Genomic DNA, 16,980 nt, shown 5'->3' with positions numbered 1-16,980 from the left:
TAGCCAATACAAATTTACCCGGTCATCGTATACGATGGCTTGCGGGAATATATTTAGAGATGGTTTGCGGAGCAAAATAAGGGTTAAAATGATTTAGTTTTGATCGTAAGCAGCACTACGTTTATCTCCGACGAAAAATTGATCAAATTTCGCAACTTCGTGAAACGGCTTCTCAGTCCAGCGTAGCCAATACAAATTTACCCGGTCATCGTATACGATGGGTTACGGGAATATATTTATTGATGGTTTGCGGAGCAAAATAAGGGTTAAAATAATTTAGTTTTGATCGTAAGCAGCACTACGTTGATCTCCGACGTAAAATTGATCAAATTTCACAACTTCGTGAAACGGCTTCTAGCCAATACAAATTTACCCGGTCATCGTATACGATGGGTTACGGGAATATATTTAGAGATGGTTTGCGGAGCAAAATAAGGGCTAAAATGATTTACTTTTGATCGTAAGCAGCACTACGTTTATTTTTGACATAAAATTGATCAAATTTCGCATCTTCGTGAATCGGCTTCTCAGTCCAGCGTAGCCAATACAAATTTACCCGGTCATCGTATACGATGGCTTACGGGGATATATTTAGAGATGGTTTGCGGAGCAAAATAAGGGCTAAAATGATGTATTTTTGACCGTAAGCAGCACTACGTTTATTTCCGATGTAAAATTGATCAAATTTTGTAACTTCGGGAACTGCTTCTCAGTCTAGCCTAACCAATACAAATTTACCCGGTCATCGTATACGATGGGTTATGTGGCGTTGTGCAGTGCGTTATGGGTAATATACTATAGTCGTACGATACACGGCACGATGGTGCATTTTCAGCGGCTGTTACCCATTGGGGTCGAGTGAATCGGGTGAATAAGACGATGAGACCAGACGAGCACAAGAAGAAGCAGCGAGCAGACTACAAGAAAAAACATGGCATTTCCAACAAGAAAACACCTTTAAAAGAAAGAAATGAGACTCCTAAAGACGGAAATAGTACACAAGACCAGGAAAAAGATGTTTTAGGGGAAACTGAGGAGGTAAAACGATCAAGTGTCCTTTCAAGTCGGTCCATTCTGATTGGTCGAGAGTATGAAAGGTGATTGGCCAGTTGAAATGGAAGTACCCATCAAAACGTTTTCACAAGGATGCCAAAAAGTTGTCAAAATCTTGAACAGCAAGCTAATCAAAACCTTACAGGGCTGTCAACTCTCCCGGATAATCCAGGAGTCTCCAGATTTTGAACCGTATCTCCCGGTCTCCAGATTTATGTCTGTAATCTCCAGATTTTGAGCCCTATCTTTTGGTCTACAGATTTATATCTGTAATCTCCCAGATACGATGCGACGCCTCTGTAAGGCGCTTTGTTACTGCTGGCCGGGCAAATCATATTCTCCATATTTGACGACGTGTGAGGTTGACAGCCCTGGCCCCAGTTGTTCAAAGGCCGGATAACTTTATCCAGTGGATAAGGCGCTTTTCAGGGTCTAAAAAATACTTCACGTTAAATGTTGTCCAAGGTTTTCGTACACTCCCAAACTAAGCTGTGGTTAGAGTGTTCATATTCGCTTGTACTAGAGGAAATACTGAAATCTTTGCACAGATTGAAACTGTCGGATAGTGACTTATCCACTGGATAAAGTTATCCGGCCTTTGAACAACTGGGGCCAGGTCTTAGCAGGCCAACAGACATGAGTGGGGTTGGGGGGGGGGGGGGGGAAGGGAGTTGTTACTGAAATTTAAAATTGATGACGAAGTGTGAATGGATTCATAATTTAATACCGTACCCCCAACCACCTAAAAATATCCATTTACAGTTCCTTGGTCACCCCTGTTAGTGTACAGAAACAATTTTTACAACAATGGTTTGAAGAAATATTAAACAAAAAAGCAGGCAATGTTTTAAATCAATGGCTCATGACAGCTACATGTTGGTTTGACTGCTGGCTGAAAACTTTGGCCTTCTTAATTTTACCTTACAATATCACTACTACAGCAAACCAATCTCGTACCTAGAGTCCTCAGGCTCTTTGGCCAGCGGTTGGTCGCCAGGAGAGACTCTGGAGAATTCAAAAAAATTGAAATTTTTTTAATGGCTGCTCTGTATAAGCTACGTAACAGCTTCCATTCTTTTACCGCAGAAATCCTGCAGTAATAAAATTCCAGTTCCCCAGAGTCTCTCCTGGCGCCTACCCACTGACCAGAAAGCCTGAGAACTCTGGGTACGAGATTGACAACAAGCATACATAAAGGAAATGAGCACCAGAGGCAGAAAAACAAATTCTCCCAAATAGAAGAATAAAAACATGTAGAGAGGAGTGAGGAGAACCTACATGTTGATACTGGGGTTTATAAGGGTTAATCTGTTGAAGAATTAATTAATGTCATGAAAAATGGGAGCTTTGGGCTAAGTGACCCACAAAAGAAGGAAAACAAAATCACGCTGTCGTAGTGTTACTGGAGCCGTCAAAAACCATACCCTGTAAAATACGTAGGTCCCCATTCCCCATAACCTCCCACGCAGTCATTTTTAGGGGACTCGTATTACCTCCTCCCCATGACTGCCTGGGAGGCTACATTCCCTGCTGAGGCCAAATAAGGGAATCTTCTCCTTAGAACAGTTACACTCTTGCAGTCTCACGATAATTCCCATTTAATTGTTATTAAAAACATAAAACATAGGGAAATCAAGCGCAGTTCTCAAGGAGGAAAGTCTCCAGTAACTGGGATCGGTATCATGATCTTGAAGGTGAGTGCTTATATCTAATTTATGTGATGTTTTGCCATTTAATTAATAAATTAATTATTAATTATCATGCCAAAGTACTAGATAAGCCTCAGCCATTCTGAGAAGCTTTAAGAGCTTACTCTGTATTCTCAGTGTAATTTTTAACGTTACCCATTTGTTGTTCAATGTTATTAATATATAACTATGGTAAATTTATGGTTTGTGAAATGCTTTTGCCTCGTGGAAGATTTTCATTTCATGGTTGTCTCAGTTGCTTGTAAGCTGGATTTTTTTGCCTTGCTTCTTGATTGTTGCAATAATAATATTTTTATTAAATTATGTAGTCGTAATGTTTTCACCTCTTGGATAATGAATGCCACAGTCATCATTACACCAACATTTTATTCTCTTTTAGACGTAAGTGATGAAGATGACAGTACCACACACATCCAGCAGAGAGGAGAAGATTATAGTGTTCTTCTTCAAAGATCAGGTAAATGAGTTCAGTCGTACAAAGTTTCCTGTTTGAGCAAGCAATGTCCCTTTAGATCAAAATTCTGCAGGCATACTTCCTGCAAGGTTATATGGTACCTCCTTCATAGACCTCCCTCGTACTTTGCACTTACTCAATCTGCGATTTATTGTTCTTTAGCAAATCCTGCATCACAGTTCCGCTTCCAGTCAGAAAAAGACTGGGATCAAGAAACTGAAGCAAGTACAACACAGGTGAGTATAAAGTAATTCTCTTTATTGACCTTGCCAATGATTTAATCAATTGTACAAATGTGTTACAGTCGAACCAGGTCAAGCGTACCCCCCTAGATTCTATAAATGAATCTATTATTTGAAAATTGAAGCCGTTAGTCGTTTCAAGTATTCAAATCAAAATTCGATTTCTGATTGGATTATTCGAACAATGCATGAAACCACAAAACCAGGAAGCCCGCCGGAAAAAAACCCTTTTCAACATATTCAGAGCGGAAATTCTTGATTTGTGTAAAAGCGGATTTTCCAAAAAGCATTCTTGTAGTTTGCAGCAGTCAACGCGTACTGTCAGAGAGAAAATTCGCCATTTTCAACCAGGTACGGTGAAAATGGGTCCTGTCGGGTAAGCTTAAATGATCACTAAATCAGTGGACATTTTACGTTTATACACTGGCGTTTATTCCGTTAGTTGTTAAAAAAATGAGAAAAAAATTGGAAGCGTTTTATCATAATAAGCAGTTCTCTTTTTGAGGTATATGCAAATTAATTCAGCGAAAAGTATGCGAACTCACAGTGAAAGATGTTCATTTCAGTTGACCTTCGACAATGGCAATGACCTTCGGCACATGTGTTGCGCTATTTTTCGCGGTATAATGGACAGTCTGATGAGATATATACCATACTTTTCATGCAACAAGGTGGGTAATGCTATTCATGAAAGATAGATTGGAATTTTCAGCCCGACTCATTTCAGCAAGCGCTTGACTTTGTGCGGCTTGCCATGACCAAATTTGCATAATGGCTTTAATATATGAATGCGTCAACAACATGCGGGAACAGTTTGAACGAACGAGCTGTTTCAAATGTACTGTAGTTTGAATTTTACAGGCTAGTGCTTTTACTGTTAGCGCGGATCAATGTTCAAATTAAAAGCTAATAAGAATCGAATTTTAATTTGAACATTGATGCGCGCTAACAATGAATGAATGAATGCATTCTTTGAAACGACTAATGGGTTCAATTTTCAAATAATCAATCCATTAATAGAGTCTAGGGGGGTACGCTTGACCTGGTTCGACTGTAAGGCAGTAAATTAAACACTGCCTCTTTATGTTGTTAGTATTTAAGTGGTCCCATTAAACTGTTTATAATTTTTCCATTCTTCAACTTAGCCAATTTTTTGAGAAAGTCAAACAAAATCTATGAATTTTTTGCTAGCTACTGTTTTTAGGTGATTTTGACGTTTTTATATACATACACTTGCAGTGATAAGACTGACACACTCCTTGAGTTATACATGTAAAGTTATATAATAATTATATGACATATGCCAACCTTCCCATTCCACTGGACTGGCCACTGGGAGGGTGTGGCTTACCCAAGCATTAGAAGCTCATCAGTTTGCTTTTCCAAGTCAGAGTACTTTCTCAAAAGAGCAGGTGGAAAAATTCAGTTGTTTAATGCCAGTTTTTGACGTCAAGTTTCCATTTTAACGTATTAAGTGAAAAAATTCAAAGTTGTTATTATTTCCTGAATGATTGTGGTGTTTTTATGTGCCAGGTTCCTGTGTCAGCACTGGAGGTTGATTTTGGAGCCTTGGCAGCTTGTTTAACTGGTGTTCCTTTGCACCAATGCCTTGATATCCCTGCTGATCATCTACATGTAAGTACCTTAGTAAGTAATACTCTGTATTTGTATTTTTTTACTATTTTATTTATTTCCTCCACTTAGTGCATAATTACATTATATTCATTTGAATGATATTAATTTTGTAAATGAATATATCACTAAAGAGGAGGGGGGAGGGGCACATCTAGGTTAACTAATTTTGTGCCCCTTACTACAATTGTTATTATGGTAAATATGAAGAATAGTTAATTTTTATACATATCCATAAGGAAGAAGATTTAAAGTGCTAGTTATGCTTTCCTTTTAGGTGTACAAATAGTCCTAAGGGTGGGGTCAGGGCTCCCAAGTTGTACATGATAGTGGAGAGGGTAATCGTCAGATTATTTTGAAATGTACCCAGAAATGTTACCAGAATCTCAATTGTGGACATGATTCAGGATGTCCATTTTCACTCCAAAGGGGTAAAAATGTACGAAGTACCAGTTGTTACATTTCCTTGACATTTACTTTCTGTCTTTAGTTAACCTTTTAGGATAAACCTTATGATGGTTGTTTAAGATTGAAACAATCTACAAGTACAACTTGAAACCTGACAAGTGTTAACCCCTGAAATGTTTAATAAGCACAGCTTTCACTTTTATATGGGATCCACCCCTCCCCCCACCCTCTTTGGAGAGGTTATAGTTGCCCCCACCCCTCTATGGAGGGGTTCTAGTTGACCCTCCCACTTTGGAGGGGCTATAGTTTTTATGACTGCAGTGTAGCACTCTTAATAAAGTGATAGGCTTGTGGTCTAATTGGCAGGATGTTGACATTGATACGAAGATGCCAGCATCAAGTTTTGTTTGGGCAAAACAAATTGTTAAAGTGTTTGTAACAATGAAATCATGTTGAAAAGCTAATTTATGATATTTTTTTTTTCCAGCCAGATCTTGTTAAAGAATTTGAATTCAATGCAGAAGTGCACAGAAAAACACAATCTGCTTCACCTGGGAGTTCTTTGAACAAGATCCCAGATACCAACAGAACAGCAAAATCAGACTCAAGATCGAACCTGACAGATATGAGTGAACCCTTCATGATAGTGCAAAGAAGCCAAAATTATCAACATAACTTAATTAAGATGACCCAAGAACAGTCCAGCAGTGACTCTAAACAGTCAACAAACTCATCGAAAAGTGACAAAGACTTGTTAAAAGTCAAACCTACAGGATGCACTAATGAACCTTCCAAGCCACACAATGTGGAGGACATAGAGGCATCTCTGAAGGATGTTATTAAAACTGTAAATACATCTTCCACAAATGACACAACTGGAAAAATAGTGGGATCAGTTAATCATGAAGAGGATGATGAACTAGAATTCCTTCTTTCCCTTGAAACACCAGGAGATAGGATTACCTCCAGTGGACATCATTCACAGGTTAGTTAGGGTGGAAATAAACAAAGGAACAAATTTAACCAATAAGACCAGTTTCGGAATGTTGATCGTAACCAATGATCATGTAGCAGCAAGAAGTGTTGGAGTATAACCATTGCTTCCATTAGTCACAGAATGACAGGTCATTATTAGCAGTCCATTCGTCAATGCTAAGGGTCTTGCTAGCCACGCTTGCAAGCTGTTTTCAAGAGATAAAGTTAAAAATAATCATGGTCATGCAAAGAGAAACATTTCTTATTTACTAAGGAAAAGTTCCAACAAATTCTCCACAGTCATTAAATTTGTGATGTGAAATGTTTATGTTTTATAAATGTTGAAAATTGTTTTGTCATAAAAAAATATTCACAATAAATAACTCCCCATTAGTTTCCCTCACTTGAGACCTAGCATGACTTAGCTAGCCAAAATGATTTTAAATTTAACTTCTGTGCAAAAGTTAATTGTTCTCGGTTTTCACTGTCACGCCATTGAAAAAAAAAATCAAAACCATTCCATGAATGAACTCAAGAAATTGACATGGTATACAAGATAAATAAATAAGGCATCTGTCCAAGTGTCAGGTCTGTGCGGCATTCCGTACTCGAGTTATTTGACAAAATGTTCCACATAAATTTATAGAGCTTAGTATGGAGACGCCATGTTTGTGTCCAAACATGGCGGCCGGAAATAGGAAAAAACATCTAGAGTTCACTTTTACCAGAAAAGAGGTTTGTTTGCCCTTGTGAATTTTGGAATGTTTAGATTAATATTTCTCCTCAAACTTGAATTGTTTAGAATGCTGAAAATCACCCGAAGAGTCATTTTTAAGATACGGAAAAGCTCTGTCCGGCAGTCCTCCTGGTGTCACGCACGGTGGAAACTCGGTAATTGAAACTGTTCTATTTTCAAAAGGAAGCACGACATCGAGCTAAGAAATTGTGAACAGGCATATTTTTAGGTAATCTTTCCTTGAATGAAGGTAAAAATTTTGTAGGCCCCCCAGTTTTGAATTCTAGAATTTGGTGACGTCACATGAAAACCAAGAATAGACTGGAGGGTTCTGAATTAAATGTTATCTTCAAGTGGAAAGTGCATCGCCAACAACAGAGGGGGGAGGATCTGCTGCAAAGAAGGCTGCCCCCCCCCCCCCCTTACCCCTATTTCACATACGAACATCCACCCCTTGACTTGTACACCTATTTAGGATAGTAAGGGAATGCCTAGTCCTTCCCAAGTCTTGGATGCATTAGGAAACAAACTTGCAGCATTCCAGCAGCCCCTCAAGTAATATAACTGATAGTTTGACTATTATACTTTACTAGGTAAATCCATCTTCAGAAGTTCCTTCCTCTTCAGTGAGGCCAAGTAATCAGTCTGCAAACAATGCTGATGATGATCTGGAGGACTGGCTTGATAGCGTGCTGGGCTGAATTTATTACCCAGCATACAAAAATAAGATCAGTGACAGAAACAGAACCTACAGAACTTAAGTTAAAAATGTACTCATTAAATGCTCAATTGGTCACTTCTGCTGCATTGGAGACTTTTTTTCGTCAAAATATTACCCTTGAAACAGTAAAAGATGTTTAACCAGTATACAGGGATGTAGCTAAGAAAAACCTCAGCAGGCATTAATGATCCAAGCTGGCTGTTTGGACTGTGCACCTTTAAAATTAACCTGCAGTACCATGTTTATTTGATTAATCACCCACCTTCGAATAAGCACCCACCTCAAATAAGCGCCCACCCTCAAATAAGCACCCACCTTCTCAAACTCATTAATAATTCAACAAGAGAAAACAAAGAAAATCACTACTGTGACCTTGGTTTGGATATGTGATCCTAATTACCATAAAATTTTGCCAACTTAAGCCTTGAATTTCTCCAAGAATTATTGATCATTTGAGAAGCCATATCAAACACTTCAAAGTGTGTTTCATCAGATATCCAAACACCTCAAAGTCGTTTAAAAAAACTCGGCTGCGCCTCGTTTTTTCAACTTACTTCTCAGTGTTTGGATATCTGATGAAACACTCTTCCTCGTGTTTGATATATTACTTGAAAGCCCAAAAACTTAGTAAGTGCCCACCCCCTGCCCCCTCCTAACAAAAAACATTTGAAACAAAATAAACTTGTTATCTCTCATTTTGTTATTCTCTAACTGAAAATGTTGGGAAAATAACAAGCGCCCACCCTCAAGGGCCCCAAAATTAAATAAGTACCCAGGGTGGTTAATCAAATAAATACAGTATTTGCTAAAATTTCAGCCAGTGATAAGATCTCTTTGGACGGTGAGATCAGCCTCTTAGCGACATCCCTGACTCTTGTAATTGTGGAAAGTTGCATGTGGGCTGCAAGTGGATTAAACTATTGTCTATGTTCACAACAGACAAACAGTGATTATTACTCCTACTTTGTTTGAGTTGCTCAAGTTAAATTAAAAGTAACAAACCATTTCATCACAGTTAAACCTCAGTGTATAAAAATAAATACAGGAGTATGTTTACATACCCAATATTTTGTCTGTATGCCAAAATAGAGCTGATTTAACATAACTTTACTGCTGAGTGAACTTTACTGCACTATGGTTCAATGTTAGAATTAAATCATAAAAATTAAAACTATTGACCATTAAAAGATTGAGATGAAAGAAAAGTCTTAAGCTTGCTCTTACTAACATTGTATGGCTTAGTACAGTTTGTAACATCATCTGGCAAGGAAATACAGAGTTATAGTCAGAGTAACAATAATGCATGCCCACCATAAGGTTTGGAGAAATTGGGTTCCAAGGATAAAATGCACACATGTTGATTTGCAAATATTCAGTTGTCCAGTTGAAAGTTTGTTGCAAATCTGTGAGGCTCTAAGTTGCTTTTACCCCTGAAAGCGGCACCAAAAGAAAACATTTTCTCCTGGAAAACTTAAGTTTGTTGTATCAGTTGAAGTTCAATTTATATGCGATGTGTTAACCAGGGTTTTCATTTGAGGCCCGAGGCCGGACGTTTTGTCCAGTCGTTTGCCATTTCACGTCCGGTACTTTGAGATCGATATTGGCGATTTTTTTTACTACTGTATTATATATTTTTCTTTCTAAGGCATCTCATGAACATACTGACTAGAGGATAACAGAATAATGATAAGCCAATGAAAATTCTGTTGTTGCCATTCTCCCTCCCCCTCCCCCTACCAAGTGACCATTTTCATTCAGTAATTTACTTTTTACAGAGAATTTTAGTGAGCGCCAGCATTGCCTAGGAAACTGTTTCCTTGGTTCCAGAAACGCTGGAAATGGCATTTCTGAGTATTCTATTTTAAAAATGTCCTGGGGGAGCATGCTCCCAGACCCCCCTAGGTGCTTGCGCCTTCGCCGCTCGCGAGAAAACATTCACGTCCGGTGCTTTCAAAAGTATGTCCGCTACTTTACAAAACAGTTGAAAACCCTGGTTAACATACATTAATCACAACCATCACTTATATGCTTACCACCACCCCACCCCTGAAAAATGGATGCTCTAGATATGCATTCTGCACTTTAATGATTTTTATTTTCTCATATATTTTGATATGCAATCATTTGTTTTTATCTAAATTATACCTGATTTTAAAAGGCATACCCTTTAGAACTGTTGCTGTCATTCTGCAAGTACCAGACCATGTTGGAGTTTTGGTTGTACTTGTATCAATTTGTTTTCCCTCTAACTTCTTTTGTTTACATAATTTCTGCTGCCATTCTCACAGAAGGATTTACTGCACTGCTGTCAGAAATATTACATTTCTATCCACAATGAAGTCAATTGCATCAAACATGTACGTTATACTTGCTCAAGTGTTAAAAACCAGAAAATGTTTACAAAGACATTTCATATTATATAAGAACATGAAGCACTATTGGCTTGTTGTTGCCAGCTTTGTTGTGCAGTCACGGTGCTTACCATTTTGCCAAACGTTTTTATTCAGCTGGGAAGCGTGGATCAAACAGAAATTTTTTGAAGCAAACTGAAGACATTCATAGTTACTCCCCTTTTTCCACTGCAAATTACTGTTCATTTGCATAAAATTCACATATCTTCCATGTTGTTATCTTGCGAAATCATTGTGTCATCTTTCCATTTTATTGTCCTCTTGTGCAGTCACTGCACCATCACATAAGTATTTTGATCTACCAATAAGACATTAATGAATGGAAAAAATCTCTTTCATTTGAAATGGAAAGTTTCTGGAATTTCCAACAACCACAAAATTGGCAAAATGGAAAGCACCCACAGTCTTAAAATCTTTTTTTGTTTGTTCTAAACACTAAATGCCTGGAACTGGCAATCCAGGATCTTCATAAAGGGACCCCCCCCCCCCAACCCCACCCCCTCACCAGCTGGGTATAAGACATTACATGTCCCAGGAAAAAAATTCATTTTAATGAGCCCTATCTAAGAATAGGCAAGATCCAACCAACTTTTAGATTAGTCCTTGAACCCAATGCCTACCTTTCTCCAATACACTTAAACTATGCTGTTTACATTCAAAAATTTCAAAGGATAATAATATTACTATCTTATAAACCACCAAGTAGCTTTCAGTCTTTTCAGTCTATATGTAAACTGCATACCATATAAATATTCCTTATCTTGTTCCTTTGACTGCATTAATTTCTAAAATGACAGCAACCATTTAAAAAAAATACAACTTAGTAACTCATCGTTAAAATAATTTGCTTTCTCAAATGTCTGATCAACTTTCTCGCGGCAGCTTCTTTGACTTTATTAGCTTCACCTGATCTTTATTGGCACTAAGTCACAGAACATGTCACTTGGAAACAACATGTTAATGAACTGTCTCAGTGAGACATCTTAAAATCACATACAAAAGTCTATCCATTCATGTCACAAAAGAATTTCTAATATTATTTTCAAAATGTTTACAAATAATGTCCAAACAATGGACTCCTCAGATTCATCATGGTCATTGTACGCTCTAGCATTTTCCTCTGAAGATGAATAATCCATCAAAACTTTCATGGTATACTTTGACAGTGGCGCATACACGTGGCCATAAACTGATATGCCAACAGGTCTCTTGTAAGTGCTTGGAATAGTTACAACATCTTCACCGCACGTCACTGACTTCAGGTCATAGTGGTCAAAATCAGGTTTAAGATTTTCCTGTGAAACATAAATATCAGCATCACCCTCCATGCTGTTCAGAATCAGTGTAACTTCACCCTCCTTCTTCAGTTCAAAATATGTGAAATTCCCTGCACCAATTTCTCCATCAAAAGTCTGAATGATGTGTTCACATGAAACAAGACTCAAAACAAGCAAAATCATCAAAGGCAGCCATGACATCCAATCCATCACTGCTCATGGATAGAACCCTGGAAGAAATGGTTGGCAACAAATACCATTATTGTTTCAAATATTTATTCTAATATTGAAAGGATAAAGATAAAGATTTTATTGAAAACAAAGCATGGCAGCCAAGGGCTGAATTGTGTACTGTTAAAATGTAAGTAATAAAAATTACCTAAATATATAATAATGCCATATAATAAAGTGCTAGTGAAAGTAAGGGAACTTTGAACAGGTTATGCATCAGTTTATCCCAGCATTACCCACCCCTCCCCCTCCAAAACCAGGCTGACCCACAGGTATTAGCATTTGTTTTAAATAAACTGGCAAACGCCTCATGGCAGGGACCAACAAGCTGGTTAAATGCCCTACGGCAGATGGCACAGTAAAATCATACATTGATTTCTTCATTTATGGGCTTACCTTTATTCTAAAGCCTCAGATAAGTCTTATTTCTGAGTACTGTGGCAGTGACTATTCTGTGCATCTACCATCTCATTTACATCCTCCTCAGATGTAGTTAATCACAAATTTATTGTCTTTGTTGATGAAATGAGTTGATGAAGTGAGGTGAAAATCACAAGGCCATCAAATACCTGACACCTGGGATGGTTAGTGTTAAAAAATACCCCACTAATACCTGGGGGAGAAGGATGGGCACGGCTGGAATTGACTGATGCATTAGGAGTAGTCTGATCATATTTTCTGCATTTTCACCTATCAGTATTAAGGGAGATGGGAGTGTGGGGAGGGGGGGGGGGGGAGGGGGAGCCCAGACACAGTGCACTTTCTAAAACAGTTTCAAAGACATTTAGATTTCAAGACTCTTTGCAGTGGGATGTCTACAGTCAACTCTCTCTTAACAGACACCTCTATTATAAGACAAACACCTGGTGCTGGTCCCAGCCATTTTACAATAACCAAAATCTCTATAAGACGGACACCTCCATAAGATGGACAACGGACACTTTCAAATCATCAACAGACACCTGTGAGGTGCAGAATGTGCCAGCAAATTACGATTTAGGGATTGGAGCAAAATTCTTGTACGTGACTCTTTTTAACATCAGACGTTTAATTGACAGATTAAATCACAGATTTCTTTTCTTCTTAAGTGCATGCCCACCAAAGCCATAGCTATTAGAAGCTATTAACTTAACTTGCTTTTACCAATTTCTTTTTTTTTTTAGAAAAAAATGACATCTTTTTAGACTTGGTGCGGCGAAAGACAATCCTGAGTCATAGGATGGTTATGATCTCGTTGGCAGAATGTTTTGTTCACTGTTTGGACTCTAGTTAACCCGTTAACTATTGATTGTAATACAACAAATGATTCAATTTTATAAATATGTTTTGTTCCAGTTTGTAGGTTTCGTTCAAGTAAACAACTTAAAACAAACTTTAAACAGACGCATATTCACTGTGCACAGGTTCAGCATTATTATCTGAAAATTCCTGGGGTCATGTTACGTTGACTCTCTATAAGCTGGACACCTCTCTAAGATGGACAGCTGAGGCCGGTCCCGATGGTGTCCATCTTAGAGAGCGTTGACTGTAAACAAAAACTACCCAGCCACTCCCTCCCAGGGGCATACCTGCCAACACTTGGAGTACAAAAATCTGGAGACGTCTAGAAATCTTTGCATTGTAAGAATGTCATTTTCGACAATGTCTGAATACTCTTCGAAAATCACCCAAAGGCCTTCCGAATGTTCCCGATGTCTCTCAGTTAGAACAGCATTTACCTACAACTGACATATTGTGCAATTTGATTGGTTGATTTCTGACCAATTACGATACTGTACTTGTTAAATATATATCAATTTGATTGCTCTGTTTACATTTTCTGATCGAGAACAACTCAAATAAGAATGTACTAAATCCACTTCTTGTTTTATTTTCCTTTTTGACATCTCGCAAATAACGAAATTAATGAAAAATAATTGAAAAAGGTCACAGTAGGTATTTCCTGGGAGATTTGATGAAAAACGAGGAGACTCCTGAGGCCCGGTTCATACGTCGAACTTTACATGAGCCGAACCTAATCATTCGGTTCGGCGCATGTAAAGATCGACGTATGAATCAGTTAGGATCGACAGATTTGTATTTGGGTCGACCCGCCGTTCTATTCGACTGCGCCAGTCGAATAGAACGGCAAAAGTTCGACTTCGATTCAGACGTCGAACTTTTCATGTGCCAAACCAAATGCATACGTTACGTATAAATTATATAAATTATATCTATCCCAGAGGTCTGCGCGTTCCATCGACTTGGCATGCGCAAAGGACTTCATTCTGAACAAGATGGCGGGAAAAGAGGAATGTGCTTGTTCTTCTTGTTTCGAAACAACCGAATATACTTGTCTGAGACGCGAAAGATTAAAAAAAAAAAAGAATCTATTCTTGAAGTGCACACGCACTTCAAACCGACAGAAACTTTCCAATACAGGCTATATCAAAGGCGAAGCGTCAAGACTTCTCAGAACAAAATCTTCAAAAACAACATTTGAAGAAAACATTACTCTATTCAAACAGAGATTACGCAATAGAGGTTAACTCGATAACCTTATAATAAAACTCTTTCAGAAGTCAACCTCCACGAAAGAATGTCGGCACTACAAAACAAACTAAAAACCCGCAAAAACATTTTGAAGTTTGTTATGGAATATCGCCCTTCTTTGCCTAACCTTAAACAATTCAGATGAGTAAATACAGGAGGCATAATCAGGGATGGAGACCGTAAGCGTGGGGTCCACGCTTACCCATGAGTTGTACCAAAAAAAATCTATTTTTAGAAAAAAATTGCCCCCCCCCCTTCCCACGTCATAAACCCGCGTGAATACACGCAAATTTGCGTGGGGCTACTACCTTATATGTGACACGGAAAGCAGCTGAGAAAAAATTCACTAAAGATAAAAAAGTCCTAACCTGTCTGAGTACATGTCCGTAGAGTGTAAGCTTTTTTCATTCATTTAACAGTAGCAACGCACGCAGCGCCACCGTTTTGGCGCCTTTTTGACTTTACTGTGAGAGTCATGTGATCAATAGGCCGCCTATTCCAACTTCTTTCAATTGTTACCTTTTCTTTGTGAGAGTCTAATTCCTTAAATGTGGGCACTGAGGAGATATTCCCAGGCAGAATTTTAAAATTTGGACGCCGTTTTGAACAGGTGGAAAAAAATTTCAATTTCTCCACGCGCGATCCTGGCCGTTTACACGCGTGCGCGCACGCGTGTATGGCGCAATTTTTTTCTAAAAATAGATTTTTTTGGTACAATACATGGGGAAAGGCCCACAAGTCAAATTGGCATCTCGTTACGGTCTCCATCCCTGATTATGGCTCCTAGTAAATGACACTTGATAGAAAATCTGCCTCTGCTAAGGGAGATCTACAAAGACCCTCTTTATACTTTCGTACAGAAAAGGAAGATCTTTGAAAGACGTACTCGTGAGAGTAAATTAGCTTTGAAGGTCATATTCTTCCTATCTCGCCCAGTAGGAGCCGTGTTTGGCCTGTCTTTATTATTTTACCAAACAAGCTCTTCCATGTCAGAATTCATCTTTCCCGCCATTTTGAATCTTGTTGAGTAAAAACAACAGCCGCTGACCACGAAAATCTACTTTCTCACTTTAGCTTTCATTAAGTTCGACTTCAGTTAGGTTCGACGTCTGAATCAACTGCCGAACTTAATTATTTGGGTCGACCTTAATAGGTATTAGGTTCGGCTCATGTAAAGTTCGACGTATGAACCGGGCCTGAGAAAACCGGAAGAGTTGGCAGGTCTGCAGAGGGGGGGAGGAGGGTTTACATTAATAGGTACATAGTAACTCATCGGATGATTTACTGTTTTTTAGAAATGTACACTGATGTAATAGAATCATACTAATAAAAATACACTTGCATTGTGCAGAGTTTCAACGCATTCATGAAGCTCGTGCTATATTAAAACACAGCCTTACTAAGTTATCAACCTTGCGTCCCACATTTTATATAACAGGTATGGTACAAATAAACTCAAGCTCATCAGGTCCAATGAGGCTTGTTTGACACGATCAACATGTAAACAAAGCAAATTGCTGCTAAATGCCTACCACTTCACAGAGAAAATATAATAATAATCAGCCTAACAGAGCTTGAATAGTAAAGAGTTTCAAAAGCTTTAACGCGCTTACATTTTAATACACAGCAAAATATAAGAACTTAAGCTTATGGTTGCCTGACAAAACAGAAATCAAATGTCTGAAAAGTAACGCGTTGCAAGAGCCGAGATCGGTAAGGCATTTTAAAATTTTAATGGTAACCTACCTGCCTCAAAATAGAGACAATAAGAAGCCTCCAGCCGTCTAAGCACTTTGTTTCACTTTCGATTTTTCCAACACAACAAAATAATGCCTCAAGTTGAGCAAAACCGAGCACAAAACTTGTGAGCTTCAAAGCACGCTTAATCCCCGTCCCAGGGTTCCTCTGTGCGCGTGTCGCCTGGTCGTTCTCGACACATTCCTCCTCCACAGACCCGCCCAGTTTTCTTTTTTCTGGCGGAGAAAAAAAAACCAAACAAACAAGAGAGAAAGTCACATTTTAGGTCTTAGCTGTTTTAATCTCGAATCACAGTATAATAAAATTGAGTAGATTAGACAGGCAGTTGCACAGGTTTACCAGCAATCTAGCTTAGCGCCTGTGATAAGGTAGCTCCCGTGTAGGAGTGTGTTTATATAGGGCGAAGAGAAAAAAGACCGAGTTCGGCTCGCTGTGGTCGCGGATTTTTCTGTTCTGTGGGTAGTAAAATAAATAAATCCTTTCCGGCTTACTGGTGAATGAGTATTGGACCAATACCCTTGGCCAATAGACAGTTCTCAAAATTTCACGGTTGCCCTCAGAGCTTCACTTCTGGATGAAGTGTAATATGCCAGCCGTCTAAGGGTCTATTACTAACCAACTGCAGCAGTAACGTCTTCGCCAACCCACGAAAATACCACCACATAGCACGTAAGCTCATAGAAGGGTAAAATAGCCAACGGTTCGGACTCCTTCATCGACAACGTTCATCGGAACTGGAGAGCGGGAAGAGAAGAGCCCTATCTAAATCTCTTGCTACTACAGTAGAACCCCGGTAACTCGAACTCTGAAGGGAGACGAAAAACTGTTTTTAGACAGGAGA

General features: G+C 38.7%; 2 protein-coding genes across 2 annotated transcripts; one reads left to right on the top strand and one right to left on the bottom strand.

Annotated features, from left to right (window-relative positions):
- The first annotated feature begins 875 nt into the window (after positions 1 to 875).
- On the top strand, positions 876 to 9,135 carry LOC146450553 (uncharacterized). Its single transcript, XM_085100295.1, has 7 exons — positions 876 to 1,038; positions 2,681 to 2,747; positions 3,142 to 3,219; positions 3,379 to 3,452; positions 4,992 to 5,093; positions 5,986 to 6,483; positions 7,803 to 9,135. Exons 1-7 carry the CDS (start codon positions 880 to 882, stop codon positions 7,908 to 7,910), a joined length of 1,086 nt encoding a protein of 361 aa, XP_084956421.1. The 5' UTR covers positions 876 to 879; the 3' UTR covers positions 7,911 to 9,135.
- Positions 9,136 to 9,999: 864 nt separating this feature from the next.
- On the bottom strand, positions 10,000 to 16,267 carry LOC146450552 (UPF0669 protein v1g209471-like). The gene is made up of 2 exons (XM_085100242.1): positions 16,128 to 16,267; positions 10,000 to 11,848 (listed from the first exon to the last, which is right to left on the bottom strand). The coding sequence occupies exon 2, from the start codon at positions 11,826 to 11,828 to the stop codon at positions 11,358 to 11,360; it is 471 nt and encodes a 156-aa protein (XP_084956368.1). The 5' UTR covers positions 11,829 to 11,848; positions 16,128 to 16,267; the 3' UTR covers positions 10,000 to 11,357.
- Between the last annotated feature and the right edge of the window lie 713 nt (positions 16,268 to 16,980).

The sequence above is a fragment of the Pavona decussata genome, unplaced genomic scaffold, assembly GCF_977016875.1.
Source record: "Pavona decussata unplaced genomic scaffold, jaPavDecu1.1 SCAFFOLD_441, whole genome shotgun sequence".
Classification (NCBI taxonomy): Eukaryota; Metazoa; Cnidaria; class Anthozoa; order Scleractinia; family Agariciidae; genus Pavona; species Pavona decussata.
The sequence above is the reverse complement of the archived record's forward strand: the minus strand, read 5'-3'. Positions and strand labels throughout refer to the sequence as shown.

Excerpts from the sequence above, each read along its gene's own strand:
- LOC146450553 (XM_085100295.1), top strand. The coding sequence starts at position 880 with ATGAGACCAGACGAGCACAAGAAGAAGCAGCGAGCAGACTACAAGAAA. Across the intron at positions 2,748-3,141 it reads TCGGTATCATGATCTTGAAG|ACGTAAGTGATGAAGATGAC; the intron begins GTGAGTGCTTAT and ends ATTCTCTTTTAG. Across the intron at positions 3,220-3,378 it reads TGTTCTTCTTCAAAGATCAG|CAAATCCTGCATCACAGTTC; the intron begins GTAAATGAGTTC and ends ATTGTTCTTTAG.
- LOC146450552 (XM_085100242.1), bottom strand. The coding sequence starts at position 11,828 with ATGGATTGGATGTCATGGCTGCCTTTGATGATTTTGCTTGTTTTGAGT.